Raw genomic sequence first — 27,997 nt, 5'->3', positions numbered from 1 at the left:
TTGCTCTCCAGTGCTTAATAAATATTATGCTTCCAAGAGGATATTTAAGAAAACCTACTGGGAAAAAAAAAATGGTCCTGATGACTTCTAAGATTGAGCATAAGACCTTGTTTTCTTTATTTGAAGCAATTGAGAGGTAAAATGCCATTGTTTGAGTGTATTTCTTTTCATTCTTGTCATTTAGAATCTCAGACCACCACTAGAGGACAGTCTCTTTCTCTCTTATCCAAGTCTTGCTGCACCAGAAATTGAATAAGAACAGATCATCAAAAAGAGGAGAAAATATTCCTAGTCAGACTGAAGAACTAACATTTTTGCAAAAATAAAAATACAAATATATATGAATATTATTTTTTAAAAGATAAATGCTAATGGAACAATTTAAATGTAAAATGTTCAGCATAGAGTTGTACAATTTTCTCTTGGTCTCGGTTACGGATAGAATTATACTAAAAAGAAATGTACACATACTACTGTATGTAAAATCAACAGAACATCGAAATATGATATCTAATGAAAATATAATAAGAGAATTGTCTAATATATTACATTTTGGTCCAAAAATCAGTTCGAGAAGTAGTTATAACGTGTGGTGTTTGACATTTGTGATTGCAGGGACCACCAGGGAAGGATGGCCTGCCCGGGCACCCTGGGCAGCGTGGGGAGACGGTAAGTGAGCCCATCTGAGATTTTCCATCGTTAGCACCTCATCACAGAGAGCTGCTTTATTATTAACAGTTCGATTACCAGGTTAAGGATAACAGAAATTTAATTGAAACTTTTATCTAAATATATTGTAAAATACATAAATAGAGCCGTGTTTGTATCTAAATGCCTAAATAAATATATTTGAGGATACAGAATGTTAGTTGATTGATCGTTCTTATTGTCAATAATAGAACTTTAGAGATGAGCTGATGGAAAAGATCTCATTATCTTTTGGACACCTTCAAAAGGTTGTTAACCTTGACCCTCTCGCTGAAGTCTTTATTTACAGATGTATTCCAGTCAACTGTGTCACCTTTCTACTCTCTAAAAGAAACATTAAAATAAGCCATGCAGATAATACATTCTTCTCTCCAGAACTCAGGGGTGCAATATTTCTGATGTTGGAACCATAAGGCTATAATTGGTCTGGAACGATGTCAAATGCATCCTCTTGCCTCAAGTAGGGATGTAAATGGAAACATGTGACTGCATTTTATTTTTAAATTATGAAGAATATAACATTAAATAAACTGTCTGAAAAACTTATGCATATAACAATGGTTTGGACAAAGAGGAAACAAAACCAGCAGTTCAACTATGGGTTAAATTCTGGCAGGTTTGTTTGTTTGTTCTGCCACTGTTACAAAACCATGTGTCTGGCTCTTCCAGTGGGATGTAAGTCTAATCAGAAATGATCATGGATTAGCATATTTCCTTGGAATCGATGTTTGGTTCTCACCATTGATTAATTTTATCCAGATTTCTTTAAAAAACCACAACACAGACTACTTTTGACTATGTGGCTCCAAATCATTTTAAGGTATTCTGCCAGCATGAAGACATATTTGGAGTTGCATCATAGTACTTAATAATAAATCTGAAAAGATGATGATTTTCTGCATAGGAGAAGCAATTTTTCAGCAGCAACCCAATTTCTGTTTTGCTCACCAAGAGACAGTTCTTAATGTGACAACTTAGTTTTAGTCATATTGCAAACTTCAAAGTCTTGGGTTTCAACAATAGAATCAAAAATGATTTAGTGAGACTAAAGGGTAAAATCTTTGGGTTTTCACCTGGGAATGACAGCTGCATGAGGAGCATAAAATAAACTCTCTAAAGAAGAATCCACGCTCAAGTTTGCAAATGCATTTTTATTTCAATCTTACACCCAATGATTTCTAAGTCATGAGATAGCTTCATGGGAATCACTCTAGAATATTTCCCAAATGTCTTTTAAGGAAGGGATACCTAGAGAATTTCCATTATAAATTCTCTTTTGTCTTCAGTTTAATAAGAGTTTCTGCTTCTAGCCAAAGTAACCATATTATATATAACATTTAAATTTAAACAGAGGAAAAATAGCATATTAACTAATGATTCTATAATTGATGTTCTCATCTAGAGTTCCTCATAGACAAAGGCTGGAATTATTTATAGAAAATTGTATTCCTGATTTCAATTCACTTGTAAGAGCAATAGCGAATACCTCTATGGCCAAGAAACTCTCACCTTGCTCTGTGCTGACTTGGATTCAAAAGGTTGCCTTGTATAAGAGTCAGAATCTAGAGCAGCTGTATTTTGCTACCTTATTTAAAATATATATATATATTTTAGAATATATATATATATATATATATTCTTTTGTTATATTTGAGATTGGTCCTCAGTCAGAAATCCTCAGTCAGAAATTGAAGGTTCATTCTGACATCTTACAATTCAAAGCTTTTTAAGGCCACGAGGAATAATTAGAAATAGTTTCTATTATACTGAAACAACCCGAATTTGTCTCAGACACACAGTGCCAAATCCTGCATTGATTCTAACATAGACGATGAAGAAACTGAAATTGTTACAGATTTTGATTACCTTGGTTCAGTCATTAATTCAAATGGAGACCGCAGCCAAGAAATCAAGCGAAGACTGAGACTCAGAAGAGCAGCAGTGGAGAAATTAAGAAAGGTCACCAAGAGCAAAGGTGTGTCATTAGACACCACGGCCAAGATCATCCATACCAACGTACTCCCTATTACTGTCTATGGTTGGGAAAGCTAGACAGTGAAGAAGGCTGATAGGGGAAAAAATGATTCGTTTGAAATACGGTGCTGGAGGAGAGCTCTACCACCAGAGCAACAAACAAGTGGGTCCCAGGGCAAATTCATCCTGAGACATCGCTGGAGGCAAAAAGGGCAAAAGCTAAGCTGTCCTAGTTGGGGCGCATCATGAGAAGGCAGGGTTTTTTGGAAAAGATGATAATGCTGGGAAAAAAAGAAGGCACAGAAAAAGAAGAAGACCAATATGAGATGGAGTGACTCTGTGAAAGAAGCTGTAGGCCTGAGTCTACAGGAGCTGAGTGGAGCTTGAAGACAGGATGTTGTGGACATTCATAGGGTCACCAGGGGTTGGAGTTGACTCAACAGCATGTAACATAGACTTGGAGATGATCGGAATAAGAGTTACATTTTTACTGAGTCTGGAAGGTTGTGATGCAGACATGGGCTACCAGTTTCTGCCTTTTGCTTTCTGACTTTAATATTTCCAGTCTGATATTGTAGAGAATAAAACTTTAGCAAATATTATATGCTTTAATTCAGTTTTTTGGAAGGTTTTCCTCTCAGTATTTCTCCAATTGATAAATGTAATTTAACTGACATGAGAAAGAAATTTACCAATCGTAGTACAGACTCGCAGAATGAATAACCCACAAGTACAGAGAAGTATAAGTACCAGAATATATGCCCAAAGGCTTTGTTTAGTGAGTACATGCTGTTGACATCTACCAGATTTTACTTTAATGACTGCATATGTAAGGTACATTTGTAAATATATTCTTTGGGGTTTTAAGAAAGAACACTGATAAAATGCTGAAATGATTACTAATCATGCAAAGTATTCTTTTCATAAATTTATTTTTACTTCGTGCTTATTTTAGGAGATTGTTGGAATGCAGGAATAGACTATAGATATATCTCTGTGTACAGAACCAGTGGACCGTTTCAAAGAATGTCTAAATCAGCATTTATTTCATTCATAAACAGTGCTAGGTTAAAATTATCTTTGTTGTTTGACCCCGTGGAAGAGGGCTAAAAACATGTTTTCACTCCAGCTTCATCTCATTATCTTTTAAAAATTTTTTAGAGCTTAATAAAAGTAATCATTAGACTGTAATGTGAATTAATGAAGGTGATATATTTTGAATTTTAAAAAGAACTGGAAAATAACAACTCATAAGCATTTAAAAATATATATTTTAGCCAAAAGGTGACTTTCTTTTAATGTGAGTTACTTAATTATTTCAGAGAATTTTAATTTATGTCTTGTGTCCTATAGAGTTTTCATGGGTTATGCTTTCTTTCCTTAGGGATTTCAAGGCAAGACTGGGCCTCCTGGGCCAGGGGGTGTTGTTGGACCACAGGTACATTCTGTCACTCTATTTCCCTAACAAGATTTATTTTTCTGTTTATATTTTCACCTTTCGTAAATTGTATGAAATCTGCCCATTTTATTATGATTGAAAATAATACATTTTAAAATTTTGGATAACATATTAATATACGCAACTTGCCTACATCAAATGAACTTTCAGCAAACTACTGCTTAGCTAAAGTAATTTTTCAACTGCACTGAATAAAAAAGAAAAATAAATAATAAAAATAAGTCATAAAATTCACAAAGAAGTTAACATGAAAGGCTGAGCATGGCACCATCTGCTAAAAACCCAAAATGCTTTATTATGTAGATTGGCCATCATTTCCAAGAATTTCAAGTTACAAAATGACTTTAGTTTTCTGAGTATAAATTAGGTATAGAAGTATGATATATTAGAAATATAAAACTTTGAACGTAATTTTGTTCTAGAATTTTAATATTTGAATACATCGTTTCTTACGATTTTCACCTTCATAAAAATTATTCCCATCAGCAATAAAGTATTAGGTTGTAGTCTTTGAATATATGAAAAAAATGGGAAAGACAAGTAAGTAGCTCTTTCAAGATAGGAAGCAGAAAGAATCTCAAAAGATGATATAGTATCCTGAATTATAGTTCTAAATACCTATAGAGAATATAATACATGAGAATAGAAAATAATATTTTTATTCTCGCAAAGAGTGTTGAAGGGACAGGGCACATTTAGTTCACTCAGCTGGAATTTTACCCCCACTAATAATAAATTATAACACAAGAGCAAAAGCAGTTGGATAAGTGTTTCAATTATTTGTTTTAAATAGTCTTTTCTCAGCCTATAATTAGTCCTTAATATTTTATAGAACAAACTCACACATCCAAACACATGTCTTTTCCCAGAGAAAGAAAAAACTGCATGTTCTTTCTAGAGATATGTGTGATTAGAAGCAAAATAAAGAATTCTTAAATTGCTCGATCATTTTATTTGAGATTAATTCTGAACCAAGAGAAATGTTGTTTGCTCCTTTATAATGAAAACAATATTCATGATACCTTTTTTGCATACTTTTGTGTGTGTTTATATATTTTTTAAACTGTTTATCAGTTTTAATTTTAAAAAGAAATACTCCCCCAATAATTAACTTTCTCCAAAAATACTTTTTAAAAAAATTTCAAACAACTTTACAATTTTATGTGAAAAAAATTAAAGAATGATCCCTACTACATTACATATTCATGAACATAAACAGAATTAGAGCCCAACTAGAGTGTAAATATCATGGAGCTTAACTGAATATTTCAGGACCTCACACCTTTCAAAAATTCATCACTGTCTAATGCAGACAGCTGGTTGCTGAGACCTATGTTCTTTTTTGTCTCCTTTCTTAAGGCATAAAAGTAGCAGGTGTTTTATTGACTATGCACCTTCACTGGCTTATTTTTATTGGCCCTTTAAAAAAAAATCAATTGCCTATTTCAAATTTAAACACGTTTTCATGTTAAGACAAAGGGAATGGTTAAATAGGAGCAACATTGATTGCAATCCTTACACAATCACGTGAATCATTGCTCATTTTTATCTCCGTGGTAATAGTCATTAAATTGGGATCAATTTTACATTTCTTACTATTGAAATCCTAATTAAATATTTAAGGAAATTTCCACTTTGGGGTAAATGTTTGCCCATTAATGATAACTTGGGGACTTCTGGCAACTAAAGGAATTCAAATCTAGAAATACACGCTCAAATCTGGGGCAGATGGTTCTTTATCCAAGACCAAAAGTTAAAAATCTGTTGCATTTTTAGAAAAAGAACAGAATGACATTTCATAAGAAACTTCAATAATACATTCTACTGTTTAACATCCTTAACATCTGGAAACTTCTGTATATATATATATCTTTAACTTAAATTCCTCATTTTGCTCTATTCTAAATGGAGTTAGCAACTGGTCTCCATTCTCTATTTACACTTGAAAGCTCACTGAATGCTAACACCACCAAACAGCACCACTCAGGGGATGTGTAAATGACCTGACATTTTTCACTTTGGCATTTGCAGCTATTTAAGGCAGTAGGCTATTTGTTATAGCCTTTGGCTAGGAGGAACTGCCAGCCCAACTCCTAGCCTTCAGGATCCCCCTGCCACATTTTCTAGACTTCATCAAAGGAATATAGATTAATAGTAGGGAGGTGTCCAGTCAGGGGAGTTCCAAGGACTGTGGTTGTTTGGGTTCCAGAAAACGTGCGTTTATTATCAAGCAGTGATTCATTGAGTAGCTACCAATGTGGCACCAATGTCTCTTTTACTCCTAAATTAATTTGACACCTTATGTAAAAGAACCAAACTCTAGGTAAAAACCACAGTTTTTAACAATACTTGGATGGACCTCACACTGAAGCAATTCTGGTATTAAAGAAAACAACTCTTTGAATTCCTATATATTTCATTTGTACACTCAGACTCTAACTAAAATTATACATAATTTGTTAGACTCCTACCACATATGTTACTTTCAGTGCTTTATGCGAAGTGTTTTGTAAGCCATCATGAAAATACATGAGAATGATAAACTTTTGTGAAAGAAAGAAATATTTATTTTGGGTTTGTGTTATCTTTGCTAAAAATAAAAGAGCAATTTAATGAGGTTTTGCTTTTCCAAATTAGGGGCCCACTGGCGAGACAGGTCCAATAGGTGAACGTGGACACCCCGGTCCTCCTGGCCCTCCTGGTGAGCAAGGTCTCCCTGGAGCTGCAGGAAAAGAAGGTGCAAAGGTATGAACTGCTCAAGGAGTTTTCTTGGCTGAAAACATCTGGTTAGTTTTCATTGTATCCTCTTACCATTTGTCCATAGCTTCTCTAAATGTTAGTATAGTATTTAAATGAACGTCAGAAAGATACGTGAGTAAAATATTCACTTTACTGAATAATAAAAGAAGTTAGCTCTATTGACCATCAAACCATCCATTTACATACACTCTTAAATGTTGGTACTGGTTAGTTTATTTTAATGTACATGGCATTCCACATAGTATTCTCTTCATTAAATAATATTCAGGCTTTACTTATAGTAGAGTAGGGGTGGTCATAACTTTGTGGAAATGTGTGTAGTAATTACTCTCTATGTTGAGTGTATGTTATATTCCTTAGGGCGACCCAGGTCCTCAAGGTGTCTCAGGGAAAGATGGACCAGCAGGACTCCGTGGTTTCCCAGGTGAAAGAGGACTTCCTGGAGCTCAGGTATAGTCAACATATAAATAAAACATGTGAATGAAACTGCTTATTAGTTAACTAAATAAATGTTCATGAGTTATTAAGGAGAAATATGCAACCATATCATTGATTATCAAAATCCTATAGCAATGTGTATTTATGTCTAGAAATACTTCCTAACATCCTCATTTTATCAATTACACATTTCCTCCTATTTATATTCAATTCACATCAATTCATTTTCTTTGCCTTTTCACTTTTCCCAGGGCGCACCTGGACTGAAAGGAGGAGAAGGTCCCCAGGGCCCACCAGGTCCAGTTGTAAGTATGATTATAATAAATAGCCATGCTATACATGGTTGCAAATTACAGCTCTTCTTTCATTATTCTCATGCTGTGATCCCACAGTGTGTGGAAGAGAAAATAAACACATGTCAATCAAGTTAGTCAATGCCTGGTTTCTACTAATTGCACGTACTAATGAGTGCAGAAACAGAAGAGTTTAGGCGATTGAAAATATTTACTCCACCGCCGCTGTCAGGATGTAAAAGGATGTAAATTGCCTCATACAATACCCCAAAAAATAAATCTTAATTTTTCTGATTCTGAGTACTTGATGAGACTTGAATTATATAAATGCTTATTTTAAAAAATCACATAAGTATGAAAGTTATATATTCATTTATTTATATATGCATATTTTTAAATTTTCAATTACAGTTGGCATTCAATATTATTAGTTTCAGATGTACATCATAGTGGTTAGACATTTATATAACTTAAAAAGTGATCTCCCAATAAGTCTTGTACCCATCTAATACCATATATATTTGTGACACTATTATTGACTGTATTACCTAAGCTGTACTTTACATCCCCGTGATTATTATGCAACTACGAATTCGTACTTCTTAATTATTTCACCTTTTTCCCCCAGCCCCCCAAAACTCCCTCCCATCTGGCAACCATCAGTTCTATGAATCTATGAGTTTGTTTCTGTTTTGTTTGTTCAATTATTTTGTTTTTAGATTCTACATATAAATGAAATCATATGCTATTTGTTCTTCTCTTTCCAATTACTGCTTTATTTATTTATATATTATCCAGATTGCTTTATTCGTTTAATGTAACCTTGTGAAAAAATTAGCAAATGAGAAATATCAGATTTTTGCCTCAGCTTTTTTTTTGAGATTCATATCAATCTCTAAGAAAGCAATCAAATACAACCTTCACTTTTACCCTTAAATTCACCTTTTTCTTATCTGTACTCTGAAAGGTTACTAATAACAGCCCAAGAGCCAATTTTAGTAGCTTCTTCTCATTTTTTGTTTTATTTCACCAATCTAAAAAGCTGAACTTTGTCTTAAATTGTCTCTCAACTTTCTTGTACAACATGTTGAAGTCATTAATACCACCTTCAAAGTGTTTCTTTGATTCATCCTCTTTTCTTCATTTCCGTGATCACCATCTTTTTTGGACTCTTTCCTTTCTCTCTTTGCTTAGTAGTATCTTAACACATCTCCCTAATTCCATTTGCTTACCCTCTTCAGTCAGTTTTGCCCACTGATTCTAGAATTAGGCTTTCATATACATTTTCAGCTATGCCATTTATCTGCTTATACATATCTCATAGTCCTACTCTGCCTTCAAAAACCAAACTCTTTATCATGACCAACAAGTTATCTTTAATATTTGATCCTAACACCACAAGTCTATTTTTTTTCACTAATGCCTACCCTGTAATTCTACCCAATCTAATGCATTGAACTTCTTGCTTCTCAAACTACCATGCTCTTTCATACATTGCAGGGAGAATACTTTATATTTTTTTCCCTTCTTCTAGGAAACTTCATTTTTTCTTTTTCTACCTGACAAAAACTCTATTTATTCATAGAGATCAGGCTTAAATGTTAAATCTCTATAAAGTTGTCTTTGGACAGCTTGCCTTCATTTCATTTATTAGTGAAATTGCTTCACCTTCAGTGCTTAGTTGTGATTTGTATTTTAGAAACTATATTGTAATATGATTGGTTGTCTCTCTAACTAGGCTGAGTTCCCTGTATTATTTTGGTTGCATTCACAGCACAGTACCTGCCACAGTGATCATTCCATAGCTACCTATTTGAATTATCATAAAGGCCAATATTGGAGAAGAGTGTATACAGCATAACTAATACTGCAAACACAACAATATAACCTTTGGCAGATTAACATTGTATTTAATATGCAGATTATACAAATGTCATATTACAGTGATTAAAGTGGGTATGGATATCTGGTAAAAAAAATTTTAATACAAATAAGACATTTCAGTAACTGTATTTGACCTTCTATATTCATAAAACATAAAATTATGTAGAACATTTTAAGATATCCTCATAAAATAGTGGTGGTACTACTAGCAGGAATGACAGTCGAAAGACAAAAATTCTTATTTGAGCATAGAATCTTCAAATTTTTAGTACAGCACAACCTTTTAACCAGTTCTTCAGATTCTAAAGTGATCTTATTTTAGATATTTCTTGCAAGGTTAATGGTTATTGCATCTGTGAATCCTGAATCATGACTATAATGATCAAATGTTTAAAACTATTTTTAGGTCCCAAGCAAACAACACTACCTCAGGTCTTTGAAACAGTTGAAATGAATATATTTATAGTGTATAACATGCCCAAAAGATGCACTCTAACAGGATATTAATCAACAATTACCCAGTTACATATATATAGAATAGCATACTAAATATAATATAAAAATCTGATATGTTGTTTACTTATTTGGTTTAATGACGGTTTATTTGGCAATTACGACTTATTTCCCTGTATACAATTAAGCTCCATGGAGGATATCCCTTTAAGAGACTTAACATAATGTAAACAATTTTGAAAAGGATCACACCAAATATTAAACAGTACTATAAAACAGTCAGTGATTAAATGACTAATGACACACAAACAATAAATGTTAATTATGCAAGGGCAGGGGAAGAGATGAAAAGTCAGCAGTAAGATCATAAAGGAGGTAGCCCTTGAACTTGGCTTCACAGAAGGCAGAAGATTATAAAATCATTTAAGATCAAGAAAATGATATTAGGAAAGGGATAAGCTATTTAGGGAATAACCAGTCCAACCAAAGTGGAGCGCCTTGGAAGAAGGACTAAAGTTCAATGAATTCTTGCTAGGACCCACATACTCTGCTACGTATTTACATAATACGATGATAAAGCACTTATTTAATATGGTATATGACTATTGAAGCTCTAAAATGGCAATGAGCTGTGGAGCAAGAGGAGTAAAAAAAGTCAAATGATTTTTTAGAGCAAAATATTTAAATAAAGCTTTAAGAAAAAATCATCATTAGTGTGTAATATGTTAACACAGATGACAGAGACTCGATGAGCATAAAAGTTCAGTGATCAATGTCAAAATATACAAGTGAGCCAATGACTAGGGCAGTGAGAAGTGGTTGGACAGTGCAGACGTACTGAACCTGGGGAAGGCAGGATAATAGAATGTATTACTTAGATTGGATATGGACAGTGAGGAGAAATGAAAACTGAACGATGACTTCAAGCTTGTGTCCTTGTGGGAATGACAGCTTAGTGAAGCCTTCCATGCCTGGAGCAAATTTACCTGGAGAGGAACCACAACAAAAACAAAACACTCCCAGGACAATCCAAAACCTCTTAGCAGTCACAAAAGATTTTTAAAAGGCCTTCATATTTTGTTATTAGAAACGCTCCACAGATGCCCACTGTGAGTTCATTTATTTGGAATTAACACTTATTCTTATAATACATTTATATATCCAATTAAATAAATTTACATACCCAGGCATCAACCAATTAAAATTCTTCAAGTTGATGGAAGAGGAACTACTAAAAAGAAAGATAAAAATCCACATTTTTTAGTTCCTTACACTATTGCTGTAATTGCTGTAAATATAGTGAAGAGGTTCATGGTGATTTCTCCATAAAAGGTGCTAAACAAGCCTCGATTTACTTCCTTTAAAGCACTTACATTCATGTGAAATTCGGTTTTGCAAAACTTTAAATGACTAAGTGTAAAACAAACAAAACAACAATGAGAACAACAAAACCTGTTGAGTTTCTGGATGTAAATGGTAACTTATCCAGAAAATTTCTTCATGTTAATCTTTATTTTTTGAGGTGCAAGACTTGCTATGGGTTACCTTGAAATTGATATTACAAACAAAGAATCAGGAGCAGTGACTGCTTTGTCAAGAAAGATAACAGGTTCTATTTTGCAATGTTAATCAAAAAGATGATGTCGAAATATCAGGGGGAAATAATTGGCCAATTGGTGAGAGAGAATGAAATTGTAAGTCATAACGGATAAAGGCATAAGAATATCCTACAGAATTCCTTGATTCCATGACAGATCAGTCTGAGTTGATGTCAGTCTCATATTAACATTACCTTTGGGATATTGACTAAATGATGGTAAGTGAACGACTGTGATTCACGGGAGTAGAAAGGGATGGAGATTTTGCAGTTATTCACATGAAGGAGAAGATATTAAAGCAATGAATTCTCAGGAGAAAAGAATGTGAATAAAAAATGTGAATAGTAAAGGAAATAGAAAATAAGATAACATTAAAAGTGTTTATTCTTTCAGTTCTTAATGCTAGGAACTTTATAAGCGTTACCTTATTTGATTTTTGCAATCTGACCAGGTAGATATTATCATTCCATTTTTAAAGGCAAGAGATCTGAGGCTTAGAAAAGATAAACAACTTGCCCAAGTATATAGCACTTTGAAGACAAAATTTCTTAATAGCACATTACATAGATTCATTTTCAGATTTGTATATCTCTCACACTGTAAATATCTGCTTAATTATGTTCTCTCCCAACCCCTCTTTTGTTTCATTTTTCCAAGTCCTCTTGATCCTTCTCTACTCCTGTGAACAATTATGTCAAAAAGAAGAGAATCAGAGGAGCTAATATTACAGTTCACTGGGCTTTAATATTCCTATATGTGTTCTTTGTAACAGTTGCTTAATTTGAATGAATCAAAGTTTAACTGCTTAAACAAATGAAGAGGTTGAATCCTTTGACATATATTCTCTTTATAATCCATTTGGTCAGAAACATAGACCGGACTATTTGTATCATGTTGCTATAACATCCTATAGAAGTGAGTTTACTGAATTCTGCTAAGTCTAACTGTGACGCCATTGGCTTATGTTTAGACCAACTATCATGTGTAGAGTTGCATCAACCAAAGGTCCTGTTTGAGGACACGGGAGATCGCTTTATGCAGGGCCCTCGTTATAAATATTTTCAGAAGAAATCCCTTTCTAATCACAGCTTGAGAAATATTCGTAATTTCTTGATCATTTATCTGGTTTATATTTTCATAAATTATGAAAATTAGATTTTTCTTTTTGCTTTGGCTTACAGAAATCATGGAATCAAAATTGAGACACAATAGAGAAGATAATTCTTTACTTTATGACTGTAACTTTTTGAATACAACCTATTATATTTTATTCTAGTTAATATTTTAAATGCTAGACAAGACCCATTAAATCGACTTTTTAACCCACCAGTGGATCATAGCCTGCAGTTGAGAAAAACTCTGGCCTACAGTTTATTATTTTTAGATTCCTAATATTGTTGGTTCTATTTTATGCCAATAAAATGTTTCTTGTTTATCTTTTTTTCTTAATTTCTTATATTCTCTTATATCTTGTATCTTCACTGTAAGCTGCTATAAGTCTTTTCTTGTGGAAAAACTATAATTAAATAAATATCCAAATATACTAATCTATTAAACTGAAATTATACATATTTATTAAATGAACATTTCCTGCAAAGAGATTATAGTTTACTGAGGAAGACAGTTACGAAGTAGAGAAAATAACAAATAATAAATGATATTTTAAAAGATAGAAAAAAAAACAAATAAAAATAAAATATAGAACAAAGAAGACAGGTAAGAAAAATAATTTTTGCGTAGAGGAATTATGTTGGAGTTGGACCTGTAAATAATCAGTTTTATTTATGAAAAACAAGTTTTTTGAATGCTAAATATAGTCTCGAAGTGGTCATCACTATTTAAATCATTTTAGCAAAGAACTGATGAACTGTCATAGTTTCTAAAGCCTTTGCAACTAGGATTGACTGTACATTGAGAAATATTTTTTAATGCTCCCACTTAAGACAAACAAAATTATTCCAACAGGGTGCTGTGACTCTGGGCTTTTAAAGTCTGGCAGAAAGCAAGTGTTTACTGTATGCATGATGTTGTATCCAAGAGCTGGTAATAGACACCAGTCAAAGCACAGACATGTTTTCTGATCTCAGGTGGTTTACTCACTAAGTGCCTGCCTTGATGCACAGACACAAAGCAGAAAGCAACAAGGGACTAAACCGCAAGAGAGGAGCAGCATTTTTCTCATGTTGAACGTAAACTGAGTACATGTTTTATATTTATGTAAACACACAATATAGACAAACATATTATGCAAACGAATTCTCAGGTTGCTCCTACGACCTATATTTTTATAAAACAAAATCAAAGAAAACTTATTCAATAAATAATCTCTCCTCTGTGTATTTTTTTCTTATAGGAAATCCTCTCATTGCCAACAGTTATTTCTCTAAAAATGAGGCGATTAAAGAAATATAATAGTGTGTTTAATAAAATACCCCTATTCTTACAACCACATTTCTTTTTTTTTTTCCCTGGGAGGAGTGGGATTTAATATGGAGAAAGTGTATCAGAGGGCATCAGACACATGGCTGCTGAAAGATAAATATCTATTGCAATTATGCAATACATTCGTCTTTACCCCTTTTCCTACGACTTCTGTTTCATAACTGTTCCCCGATGATTCCATTTTCTTCTTTATGTTTTGTTAATTTCTTCCTGTTGTTGTCTCTTTCTTAGGAGTTTATAAACACTTTCTATCATAATTCCTATTAATTCTAACTTTTTTCTACATCTCATTCCAGAGAACCTTCTTGTCACTGCCATTTACTTATTTCTCAAACAAGGGAGTTGACAAGTTTTTAGAAGGATTTAACCTACTGCCTAATTCAGTCATATGCTATGCTTTTTATAATGGGCTCTGCTGAAGCCCAGGAACCCAGGTAGATCTCAGCAGGCTATTATAATGTCTAACTAGGGATGACCAAAGTATAGAGTTGGTGATGGTGATGGATGACCAAAGATTAAGATATTGTAGGACTTTGAGTTAATCATTCAGATTTTTGCTTTAAATTCTGGTAATGCTTGATATTTTATCTGAATTTTTAGCTTATCTAATCCAAATACTTGCTATCTGATCAGTGGGAATTACCTCATACTAATTTTGCCATAAAAGTCAAAAGGCCTTATTATGTTGAGTGAAATAAGTCAGACAGAGAAAGGTAAATACCATATGATTTCACTTATATGCAGAATCTAAGAAATAAAAAGAACAAACTAATCAAAAATAGACTCATAAATATAGAGGACAATCTGGTGATGGCTAGAGGGGAGGAGGGTGGGAGACTGGGAGACTGGGTGAAGGGTTAAAGAAATACAAATTAGTAGTTGATAGATGGTCACAGGGATGGGGAGCATGGCATAAGGAATGCAGTTAATATTAATATGTTGGCTAGGCGGAGAGCCAGAGGAGAGAAAGAGCAATTAGGGGGATCGTTTTATAAACTATATAAATGTCTAACCAGTGTACTATATACTTGAAACTAATAATAAAATAAAATTTAAAAAAAAATAAGAAATGGACAGTCTTTTTTTTTTTTTTTTTGGATAGCTCTGGGTCATAAGAACATTTTATGTTTTTGTGCTTATGCTTCTATACTCCCTAGTGGTCTGCCTTTTAACTGAATTCTGGGAGATAGTTTCTTTGTTTACTGATTTCATTTACTTTACAAATGCTCCTTGGAATATGAAACATCCAATGAAAGTTTTTATCTGGATGTTCTCCTCTGTGTGAAGAGTCAGGGAAAGAACCACTATTCTTGATGCTCTAAGAACAGAAACTGATGCTACTGCTTCTGGTTTCATTACTAGTCAGGTTTAGGGAGAGGAGTTGCAGAAGAGGATAAAGCTAACATAAAGTTAAAGAAAGGTAACTAAGTAGATGAATGTAAATTTCTCCCTTTTAAAAGCAGGTAAATGTCCACCTTTCAGCTGAAAACAAATGACCTGTAGTGGTTAATGTTTAGTATTAAAATAATAGAGTACTTTTTGATATTATGATCATTATAATTCATGTAATTTAACACATACTATTGTATTTGGAAAACTTTTACTTTGTCACATGTCCATTGCTACATAAATCACAAATTTGGAAAATGGTATTTCTATAGTTTTTAGCCCCCTTTTCTGTTCTTTCTAGTTAAGCATTTTTGATGTGTAAAATAGTCATCATTGCTATAGAGAGATGAGTACACAAATAGTTTTTTGAGGGTTTTTTTTGTAAATAAGGTTGGTAACAATTAAGCCATAGCAAGGTTAATAAGAAGAAAACAGGTTTCTTCTTATTAAATTACATGAATTATAATGATCATAAAACAGGTTTCTTCTTATTAACCTTGCTATGGCTTAATTGTTACCACCATATTTTTAAATGTTGACAATTTATACTTAATAATTAACTTAATAACAATTTATACTTAATTAATTAATTTATACTCAAAATATTTTTATGTATCACCATTTAGCTATAGTCCCAATTACTGTTGTTATTCCAGTTGCTCTCATAGGTCACTGGTGACTTGTCAAGGCCAATATATGAATCCCTCTGTTTTACACCGTTAATGTATACCTATTTCAAGCTTACTGCTTCATTGGTTTCTTTTTTCTTCCTTCTTAGATATAGGCAATGATCACATGCAACCACTAAGACCATTACGTAAAAAGCTGGAGAACTTTATTTTTAATTGTATTCCTTTTACCTTTGACCCCTTTTAAACTTTCAACTAGCAGTTTAAATTAGGATTACAGATATTGTTGTGAGGAAAGCGCTACCCTTCTTTTAATAGTATGACTTTATGCCATATAACCTTCTGGATCTTAGTTTTTTATGAAATTTCACTCTTACAATCATTTCAGATTGTATATCTATTTATAAAACATGTTTACGTACAGTTCTCTAACATCTATTACTTTCATACTTTAAGACAGACATTTTTCAGAGAACTTTTGATGTACCACCACATTAAACATTACAAAATCCTGAAGACACACTATTTATGGTAAGAAAAATGATCCATAAGGAGGTTAACCAGTTTGCTCGAGATGGCAAAGCTTGTGGTTCTAGTTCCGGAAAGGAAAAGATCACACATACAATCGACACATTTACTTAGGGCCTGCAATTTGCCAGTAACTACTCGAATTGCTGGAGATCAGTGGAAAAAATTAAGAAAAAAAAAAAAAGCAAAAATCTTACTTTTGTGGAGCTTATCATTATTTATTTAACCCATATTTAAACCCAAACATATTCGTTTTAGATTTAATTAATTAACAATTATAAAGCCCTCATTACTATATCCAGTTATAGAGCAATGCAAGAATTTCTATTACTATAAATGTCTACCCTTGATGGGAAAAGAAATGCATTTGTAATGTGAGTTTCTCAAGGGCTGATATGTACGTTATACATTTTGTATTCCCAGTCAGTGTCACAAGACTCAGATTCTCACTATATTTTTGTTGAATGTGTAAATGGGTTCTCTTTTTAAGCTTGGGTTTAATTTTTTTTTCTTTTTTTCTTTCTTTCTTTCTTTTTTTTTTTTTTTAACAAGAATTCTCTAGATTCAGTTGGGACTAGAGGTTAATTTCTTCAAAGTCAGCCTGGAGATATTTTAATAAGATTTGCAAGTTAGTAATATCATTTGCTTAATTAATAAGTATCATCAGAGATTTTCACTTTTCATTTATAGATGTATAAAATAAAATCATTGCAGAGCATGCTATTATTAAAAATATCTAGACTTACAGAATATTGGAAATAACCAATGGGAAAGAAATTTGCAGCTGCACTTTAGAAAATAAATATATAACCAAAAAGTCTCTTCTTGTTTTCAGCCACTGTTTTAAAGTTAATGAGCTGTGACAATATCATAAGCAGTATTTTAACTATGGAGAAGTAATAGATTTTTATTGTTAATTTTAATGCAAATTCCATAAGCAAGATGGCAATCTGAAATTTAATCTTATTAACGCTCCAAAAAAACATTATAATAGTTAAATTAAGCTTTGTAATAAAAAATAGTACATAATATCTATAAAATATACACATTATCATTGATTCAAATCAGCATTCCTTCTCTACTTGATGTACATGAAAATATTTACTTGATCAATATTAAATATTAAATGTACTTCACTATAAAATTAATAAGCATTCTTTCCTTAAGTAAAACCCATGAGTTATTTTCATGTATCTGACTGTCATAATGTATCCAATTAAGGAAATATAAATTTGTCTTAATTTTTATACCACAACTTCAAAGGAAAATATACATTCAATTGATGGTCTTTTCCCTACAAATTAGGGTAATTTTTATTCACTACAAATGAGTAATCCTATATTTTTAAATATATCCATCATATCTACATACTCTATAAAAAGACCAGTGCATATCTCTAATTTTATAATGTTCTTATTAATATTTATTACTATTATTTATTATCATTTGGTGCATACACTAAATATTTTATGCTTTGAAAATATTAATGAAGAAATCAGAGCTGTTTACAGACAAAATTCAGTTTGACAAATGCTATATTAATTCCTCCAGAAAATAATGGTAGGAACCCTAGAATATTATGTAGAATGTGCAAGGAATATTTAAAAGAATGTCTCTTGCTTTAAATTCTCATAATAATATGACTTTTTGGAAAGGTCGTTGCTATCCTAGGCCAAAAAATGGCTAGGATTTAAATAGTATGGGACAAGATCAAAGATTTCTCAAAGTAGGAAATAAGTGTGAGCAAACATTCAGAGGTAAAAATGGGCATATTGTGTTAGAGGGACAATGAGAGATATATTTTAAGAGAAAATAATTTTCACGTTACAATATTAAAATATAAAGTAAAAAAATTCTGAGTATGTTTTTATGAATATTTTTCTGGGAAGATCAAGGATAAATATGTTCTCAAAAAAATGCAATAACCCAAACTGTTTTATAGAGTTCTCCAGATAGGAAAGAAATATTTAACTTTTAAACAATTAATTGTTGTTGAAAATTAACAATAAACTTGTAAACATTCTAACGAATTGTATAGCAAAATTCAAATGAACTTTTTGAACGACAGAGTATGACTATTTGGGCAAAGGCAATAAGCATTGCCATCCATTCTTTGAAGTTTTTTCATTTTAGTGAGTGCTCAACCAATATGAGCTTGGTCTGGTAGATGTGGTCTTACATGCCTATATTTCTTCTACTTATTAAATTTTAGCACAAATGTACAGTGGAACAAACAATCAGGGTTTTTGTTTTTGCTTTTTACCATTTATGAAGTACTCAGAATTTGAGAAAAATCTTTGTGCAGGTTAGAGCATATATCAGCTAGCCTTATGGCCATTACCTGAAAAATAAAGAAATCGTATAGGAAGGAAATTATATTACATATACAAAGTACTTAAGCACAATAATTGTTTAGTAGCCGCAATAATTGAAATTCTCTTAATATATTCTTCTGCTTTCTAGCAAATCTGCCATTTTGTCATTCCAGCCTCAAAGCTGTCAGCCTCAACAGAGTCTACTGTGATAGCCTCCTCCAGTAGTCTTTGAACAGTTGGAGTTTAAATTTAAAACAAGATTAAAGAGAAAGATTTGATGGCCTGACATAAAAATTTATTTTGGTATCATCAATTATAAATAAAATATCTCAGCACTTAAATTGGATGCTTAGTTTAGATTTGATAACACTAGTGGGTAGTAATACTTTTCTGAGATTTTACAAGTACAGTGTTAAAACAAAAGCGTAATATAGTCACCTTGTGTGCACACATCCTCGATAAATCAGTGTTAGAGACTTATCTTTAGGGATGTTAGTGTTAACCTGAATAAAACAGGAACCCTAGGCACGTTTTATATTGTCTTCTGTTGACATTTTTATATTACCGAGAAAAGAGTGTTTTCATTGCTGAAATTTTTCTTCCTCTCTTTTTTGTAATTCAAGGAACGCCTTTGCGTTCCTCATTCCTCTCAATTTCAGAGTCCTTGTTCTGTTCCCCTCCTCCTCCCTCTATCTCTATCTCCTTCCCCTTCCTCTTCCTCTTCCTCCTCCTCCGCCTCCTCCTTCTCCTCCTCCTTCTTCTCTCTCTCTCTCTCTCTCTCTCAATCTCTCTCTCTCTCTCTCCCCCTCGTCTTTGTCTCTCTCTCTGTCTCTCTCTCTCTCAATGCCCCTAGCTCTCTCTCCCTCTCGGCCTCTGTCCTCCTTCTCCTCCTGCAGCCTTTCCTCTGACCTCCCTCTCTCTAATAAATAGAGACAAATCTTTCACCTCTTGGGCTTTACTTCTTAAATGGAAGACACTCGGAAGACTACTTTTATTTTTCTCTTCTGCACTGGCCTCTGGGATCATTCATCCAAAGACTGCCACCTGTTTAACACTTAAACCACTTGTGGTGGACTCTTTTTAATAAAAATATCTTAATATTATGAAATTTAAAAGAACAGTTTGACAGGGGATATATGTTAATTGTGTAAAAAATACTGCAATTTCTTTTGTAATTATTTCTTCTGTAGTTTTTGGATTTGTAAAAATTTAATTTTCACACAACTTGATTACTTATGTAATATGAGGAACAATTACTGGATTTGCTTTTAAATATTTATTTATTATAGCTCCAAAATACCACTTTTTGTTTATATCAAGTTCAAATTTCATGACTTCTTTCACCATATTTTTGGTAAAGTTTCTCATAATTATTTCTAATCCTAAGTTTAAGGTAAACTATAATTAAAAAAACTATAACAGGGGTTCAGTTAGTCCAAAAACAAAGAAAATGAGAGACAAAATCACTTTTTTTTAGTATTACTCTTTATTTATTCCCTATAATCTCAAATCTAAATCCTCTCCATTCATTTTAATTGTTTTAATATTCCAATAACTGGCTAAATAAAAAGTATTCTATGTACCTTGTAAATTTAGCAAGAAAAATATTGTCAGGAAATTAGGTAGTAAATTTTCTTGTAATTCTTTGTAATCATTTAATATTTTAATAAAATTGAGTAGGTGCTAAATTTTAAAAATTTGAATTAAATAACCGCTTGGATTCATTGATGTCTTCCTTAGAGAATGAATAATAAAATTACTTCTAAAATATGAGAAGTATAATATTAGAAAATAAATGTTAGAGTATTGCATTCTCCAGCTTTTATAAATCATTTATTTTATGAGTTTTGTAATGATGATGTTATATAAAACATCTTAATTATTAAGAAAAACTAATAATTGTATTTCTTAGTATTTCATATTTAGTTCAATTATGAAAGTGATAAATTATAATTTAATGACACATTTGGGAATCTAATCCAAAGACAACATCCTTTTTATCTTGTATCAAATAAAATTGGAAACAATAAATAGGTTATACTTGAGTTCTATAAGACTTAGTAAATATACCTTTACATGACTTATATTGTTACTTTATGTAGTGTTTTCTTAAATTGTTGATAGAGGTAATAAATATGAAGGCAGTATCCATACTATTTTTTTTTTTAATTGCATGCGTTAGGTATTTTTAAAGCAAATTAGTAGAAAAATATATAGGCTACATCAATTGGATATAATCAAATATTAATTATCTTGTCAGTTTTCATAACAAAAATTAAAGGTCCTACAGAACTCCAAATTAAATTTAAGAACTTATTTTTTGAGAAAAGGTCCTAACTCTGGGATAGTGATTACCAATGTTTATTATGTAAAAAATTATATTTGTAGCCTAATGCAATGACAGTTTCCAAAGTCACTTAAAATTGTAATTCAGCAAGTTTGAGATGAAGCCCAGAAATCATTTTGAGAAATACTAGTCTAGAAAGTGTATTCAGCCAATCCATAATAAACAGGAAATAGTATAGGAAGTTATTTTTTGGAATTATGTCTTATAAAGCATTGTGAATAATTGTGAACAGTTAAATGAAAAAGATAACATCTTTAAAATATTAAAGATATACAATTTTGACATTTTCTTATCAATATTTCTTGACTTCAATATCTGCATTTCATATGGGACTAGAAATTAATTTTTCAAATAATGAGTACAACTGTTCTTTTTTAAGATCTTAAAATTGTCTAAAAGTAACTTTTACATTATTTGCTATACTATAGATTCCACTAGTAAATAATTGATTCTTAATCCAGTATCATTTTTTCCATCATTAATAACAAAATACCTTTTTTACCCCATGCACCAGGGCTCACCAGGAGAACGTGGATCTGCAGGTACGGCTGGCCCAATTGGATTGCCAGGGCGTCCAGGACCCCAGGGTCCTCCTGGTCCAGCTGGAGAGAAAGGTGCTCCTGTAAGTAATTCGAAGGAAAAATATATATTATACTGCTAGCCTGCACAAGTTATTACTTTTTATTCAAGGATATTAGCTCTTCATACTCCATTGCATTCTCACTGCATATGTGCCTGGCATATAAACATACTTCTTTTTATATTTATAACAGAGAAAATTTCAAATTCAATTAAACGAGATGACATTTTTCCACACTTTATGAAACCCTAATACCTGCGAGGGAGTTAGATATTATTAATGTAAAAACCTTCTGATTTTGCTCCTTTTAAAAAGTAAAATTGGAGTTTTGGTTAAAAATATACCTTACTGTTTTATATTAGAAATGTGTGCACTTTTGACTCTTCTTGTAATACAACTTTATTTCCAATCATTTTCATAGTCTGTAAATAAAACCCATAGAAAGTGGCTGCTCTTCTCATGTAATTTGAGTTTCAATCTACAGTGAATAAGATGAGAAATATCTGACCAATTCTTTCATCTTATATTTATTGGATTTTAAAATTTTATATTTAAATGATCATGGACAATATTCTGTTCATTAGGTTTCTATTTCTTCAAGATTTCTTCCCTGTTTTTGTTACTGCTTTCAATTTAATCATAATAATTTTCTTTAAAAAAAATCATTCTCTCATCTTCCAAGATTAAAACATCCACTTATTTAGTAAATGTAGATAAATGTAGATAAAAATTGCTGACCATTGTTCACAAAAAATATGCATTTAATACTTTGGTATACATGTAAGTCTTGAAATATATAATCCAGTGTTAGCCTATAATTTTCAAAACACTTTATATCACTAAGACTTTAGTTTCTTCAAGTTGATTCACATTAAGCAAGTTGCTTTCATTTAGCAAGTATTTTCTCTCATTACTCTTTGCGATATTTCCCAAGTGTTTCCAAATTAAAATGATTGTTTTAGGTGATCTATTACCTTTCAGAAACATTTAAAATATTAAAAAGAGGCTATGCCACCTGTGGACAGAATTCTTGGGTGACAGGAAAAGCACATCTATTTACAGAAAAATTTTTAAATTTTTCTAGGTTAGTAAATTAGTTGAAAATTTAGATATTGTTTTCTGAGATAGTAATAAACAACTGTAAGGACCATTTGAGATCATGCTTCCGTGCTTGAGAGCTGGCTTCTAGGCATGTTTGTTGTCAGTTTGGTTCAATTTTTGAAATTTCTTAAAAAAATTTTTTAGATAATAAACAACTATGAAAAGAATATCATTTGCCTCCCTCTTATAAGTTCTATAATTTCCAACCAATTAGGAACTAAAGATTTGTCCATAAGTTTTATAGTACACTGTATACTGAAAGGGGATAGAAAAGACATAGATTCAGGCCCTGCTGTATAAATTCATTCAGAAATCCGGGGCACCCATATTTTGGCACAATACAGTGAAAAATGTGTACAGAAAGAAGGATATACGTTGCTTTTTACACAAATTGAAACTATACTAATTAGAGAAGTCAAGAATTCTGTGAAGATAATATATAGAATGATGGATTTTAAAGTGGTTAAATATCTTGACTTTCAAAGAAGTAAAATATCGAAAGTGACAAGAATATGGAAAAGTACTGAAAGCTATAATAAGAAATAAACTTGGTGAGGTAGAGGAGAAATTATTGACAGAAGGCCTTGTAAGAGCAAAGATTTGGGCCTGGTTTTTGGTGGTGATTGATGATATGATAATGACAAGGAAGAGAAAAGGGAACACTCTGCCCAGCCTTCCTCTCTCAATTCCCACCACCAAGAAAATTCCGAGCTGTTCATTCTATTGGTCTTTTATCTACTAAATAGTTATTGAGATCAACTAAGTACTAGACACTGTGTTAGGTAGTATTTTCTAAGAAGGTGTCTATTTAGGGATAGTAGCTTAAAATGGTTATAAATTTCTTGGGTGAAAGTACTCATAGACCTCCATGTGGAGCTTTTGTAAAAACTGGTGGAAACATTGGCAAAGATATTAAGAACAGCCTATTACCTTTTCCTGAACCCAGATATAAATGTTGCATTTTAACTCCTCTGAGCAGCTTGTGTTGTAAAATGCTGTGTGACCATCAGCAGGTCAAGGCTTGCATGAAGACAAAGTGGGGATCTGTGGGAGGCAAGACCTTAGTCCACTTACCCACCAAACCAGCTCCTTGGAAGGGAGAAAGTGGAAAATAAGAGTCACTGATAGCCATATGACCTAATTAAAACAATAACCAAGGCCTAGTATGCACCTCCAAATTAGTCACCAAATTAGAAATTCGGAGGGTGGAGGTGCTGGAAAGCAGATAAGGAGAAGAGAGCTAAAACTTCTTCTAACTTACTACATTGATAGAAATATTTTGATATGGGCAGAACAATTGTTGAAGATAACTATTAATTCGATTAGGGAGGTACCGGATTCAAGGATTACAGATAGGAAGCTATGTTGATAACGTGTCTGTTTAAGAGACAGCAGTAGAAATGGGAAAAAAATAATCAAAAACTCAGTGAAGGCAGTGTATTAACCACAAATTGATTAGGCAATAGTAATTGAGGATATGAGAAAAAAATATTTACAGTTTCAAGAACATGTGTATAAAAGGCAGAAAGAATGATCAGTGTCATGATTGTAAATCTGGGAATTGTTTAGAGGGAGGATGACGTTAGGAACAATATTGTTGAATTCCCACGTGATGCAATGTTGCAGGAGATTAGAGGTCTGGATTCACTCTTTAGGGAGAATCATAATGGTGGATCCAGTAAAGAGAGAGAGTAAAAGAGTCCATGAGTGATAGAAAATTCATCCAGGGGCGCACAATCATGCAGGCCAAGAGAGAAAAGAATCTCCTTTGTTGAATGTTGTAAAAGATCAAGAATATTGAAAGCTGAGGGAAAAAAAAAGAGAGAGAGAGAGAACCAGTATTTGGCCAACTGGGCATTCATGACTTTAGGGTAATTACAGTGGGTTCAAAAAGAAGGTGCACAATTAAGGAGTGGTGTAGGTATGTGTAGAGCCCCTTACATAAACAGGGTTCAGAGAACAGTGGTGCAGCAGGGGAAGCACTAGCAGACCTGAAGGTGCTGCCTCATGACTGTAATGCGTGTATGTTTATAGATTTAACCAATAACAAGGAAAGAATCAGTGAGAAGTGAGGAAGTTAAGGTTGTTAGAATTGGGTTGGACACTCAGTTCTATCATTTATTTAGTTCATGATTTTGGCTAAGTTACTTAACATCTCAAAACCTCTATTTTTTTTTTTATCTGTGAAAAGATGATAACCACAATATTTTGTGAGGATTAAAGGAAATTGTAGTTCTAAATAACTTTGAAGACTCTCGATAATAATTGTTCAGTAAATAATTATCATCATCATCATCATCGTGTTGATGATGTCATAAAAAAGGATGAATTAATAACCAGAAAATAAATGCATAAATTGGCTCTTGAATAAGGTGGGATAGATTCTGTGGATTGTAATAAAAGTTGAGGGTGTGGGTATAGACTAAATACAAGATCGTGCCAAGTGAGACATTGGACATAGAAATGAGTAGCTAATTTCTATCAATTTTGTAAGGTAAGATTCAGCTGTTAATATTAATGAAGACTACTTAAGAAGAGATGGATGATGTTTCTGATAGTACCGTAGGTTGAGGACCAAGAGATACATAATGGTGGAAGAGTTTGTCATCTCATGGAGTTGTAAGTGAAGAAATTAAGTTTAGAATGGTGTAGATCAGTTGAAAGATTTTTTTCTGACTCCACACAGACCAGGATCAGAAGAAATAAATGGCAGGCGATCCTTAACTGGAGATTATATGTACTAAAATGAAGGCAGATAAGAATTAATCTGTCTTATTTACAGATACGCTCATATAAAAGAATTGATTTTTGGAGAGTGCAGGCTTACAAGGAAATCAAAATGAAGAAGAAATATCAGAATCAGCTGATGTGATAGTAAAGTTCACTGTGAATAACAGCATATTTTATGAGTATAGATAGGTTTAAATATTGTACTATTTCATTTAAAGGAAATAAAAGGTCTCTAGGGTGACATCAGGGGTATATTTTAAATTATAATTATGACATACTTTTGAAAAATAGGATCATATGGAACCCAGGAAAATAATAAATCAGAATTAATAAGTTAACTTTGTTTTATAGACATTTTGTTATTTTTGTTGACGTTAAGTAATTAACGCACGCAACAAATATTCCTTAAGTGGCTAGTCTGGGCCACAGGCCACAGGGATGCAATGGAATGAAAAATCAGATAGTTCCCCATCACACGTTTATTTATTGTCTGATGGGGCAATTAGATAATAAGCAAAGAATCACGAAGTGCATGTGTAATTACAAACTCTGGTTAGTGATACGAAGGAAATGTGCTGGTGTATGTCAGCTTATAACAGAGGGACCTGAGCTGGAATTAGGGCCTTTCCTTGGACAGGACACTGATGGTGGAATGTAAGAGATGAGGAAGAATTAATTAGGCGAAGGGTCCTTGTAGGAGCATTTCAGGCCAAGGGAATAGAATGCGCTCCGGCCAAATGACAGGAGGGCCATGGAATCAGGTTCACCTGAAAAAATGTCTAGAGGCGCTGGAATGCAAAAAGCAAGGGCAAAGGGGAGGCGTGATGCAGCTGGGCAGGTCGTAGGACCCAGATAAGGGTAGGCCACACTGACGGCTTGGAACGCTGAAAAAAGTAAACTGACTGCCGAATGTTGGTAAGGTGATCTGATTGTTTCTCTGGTTACAGCCCAGGGGAGAGTTTGGAAGTAAGAACAGATGTGAGGAAGGTGGGAGGTAATTTCAGTAGTTCAGAGGAAGGCTACTAGTATTTTGGAATAAGGCGTTAGTGGTGGAGGGAAAGTGACGGTGAATGTGTTCAAGGAGAACAGATAAAAAAATTTCATTATAGGAACAGAAGATGGCAAGGGAAGGGGACTGGGGAGCAAGGTAATGCAAAGCTTGAGGAGCTGATGATTTGTGGACCCCAGCTTGTATAACGGGAGAAAAGACAGACCACTGAGTGCAATGGGGAATATACTAGTGAAAACTGATGAAACCTTGACTTTTAGAAAATAATTCCTTTTAAATTCTGATAATAGAGTTTGTCTTCATTACTGAGGTACTCTTTCTTTTTAATTACATAATATGGGTAAATTTTAAAATAGGAAAATAATGCCGTTGTCAAAAAATAACCACCAAACAAACAAATGCTAGCAGCAGTGTTGTTTTGAATAGTAAAAGCAACAATGAGTCAAAATAGCAAAATTTAGAGACATCATGAAACAGTTGTTAAAAATATAGAAAGGTTACACTTAAAGTTGGGAAAATTCATTTTTGATGAATTTTTTAGGTCTAATAGCCACTGCTTTGCTATTTTAGTAGCATCACTAAAGAGTAAAGGCTCAGAAAGTTTTTGCAAACAATAAGCATCCAATTTATCAATGTATAATACTAGATTAGAAAATGTGTGTTTGAAAGAAAAAGTCTATGAGTCTTCATTATTTTTATGGACCACAGCTTGAGATTCATATATTGTTAACGAGGTTAGTATTCTTGGTCATAAAAGAATTTTGTATGATCAGTTACTACTTGAAAATATTTTTTTTCTTGGGACTATTAAGCCATTTCCTCATCAAAAATAGAAGGCAGAGTATGACGGAGTTGCACTTTAAAAATTGTAATAAACAGATAATTTGTAGATTTCTTCTAACAAAATAATGATCTGCTGGGTTTTTGATACAGGGAGAAAAAGGTCCCCAGGGCCCCGCTGGGAGAGATGGAGTACAAGGCCCTGTGGGTCTCCCGGGGCCTGCTGGGCCCGCCGGCTCCCCTGGAGAAGATGGAGACAAGGTTGGTGTTCTTTTTTCATGTTAATACATCCTGTAATACATTGGTGGGTTTTTTTCAAGAATCCTAGTTTAATCTTTTTTTAAGATTAGATGACAAATCTAATGATATCTTTTTCAAAGTTTCTTACATCTCCCATGTGTTCGAAAGTTTTATTTTGGAGGATGAGAATTGGTCTCTCCCATGAGATATGTGGAATGTAAACAAGAAAAGCGAGTATGTACAAGAAGGATGATAGTGAGAAAAAATAGCCGAAATCGTTTATTTTTAAACATATATGCTTTTGAAGTAAATGTGAAATTAATTTAATTAATTATTTGTA

General features: G+C 32.8%; 1 protein-coding gene across 1 annotated transcript in view; it reads left to right on the top strand.

Moving 5' to 3' along the window:
- The window catches only part of COL11A1 (collagen type XI alpha 1 chain), a 169,884-nt gene that overhangs the window by 95,691 nt on the left and 46,196 nt on the right, over nucleotides 1–27,997 (top strand). Inside the window, exons 37-43 of the mRNA XM_039869598.1 lie at nucleotides 616–669; nucleotides 4,067–4,120; nucleotides 6,779–6,886; nucleotides 7,262–7,351; nucleotides 7,591–7,644; nucleotides 21,732–21,839; nucleotides 27,571–27,678. Of these exons, the coding sequence (XP_039725532.1) occupies nucleotides 616–669; nucleotides 4,067–4,120; nucleotides 6,779–6,886; nucleotides 7,262–7,351; nucleotides 7,591–7,644; nucleotides 21,732–21,839; nucleotides 27,571–27,678 (576 nt within the window). The remainder of the gene's footprint in view (nucleotides 1–615; nucleotides 670–4,066; nucleotides 4,121–6,778; nucleotides 6,887–7,261; nucleotides 7,352–7,590; nucleotides 7,645–21,731; nucleotides 21,840–27,570; nucleotides 27,679–27,997) is intronic.

This window comes from Pteropus medius, unplaced genomic scaffold, assembly GCF_902729225.1.
Source record: "Pteropus medius unplaced genomic scaffold, Ma_sr-lr_union100, whole genome shotgun sequence".
NCBI classification, from domain to species: Eukaryota; Metazoa; Chordata; class Mammalia; order Chiroptera; family Pteropodidae; genus Pteropus; species Pteropus medius.
Note: the sequence above shows the minus strand (reverse complement) of the source record. Positions and strands in the feature narration are given on the sequence as shown.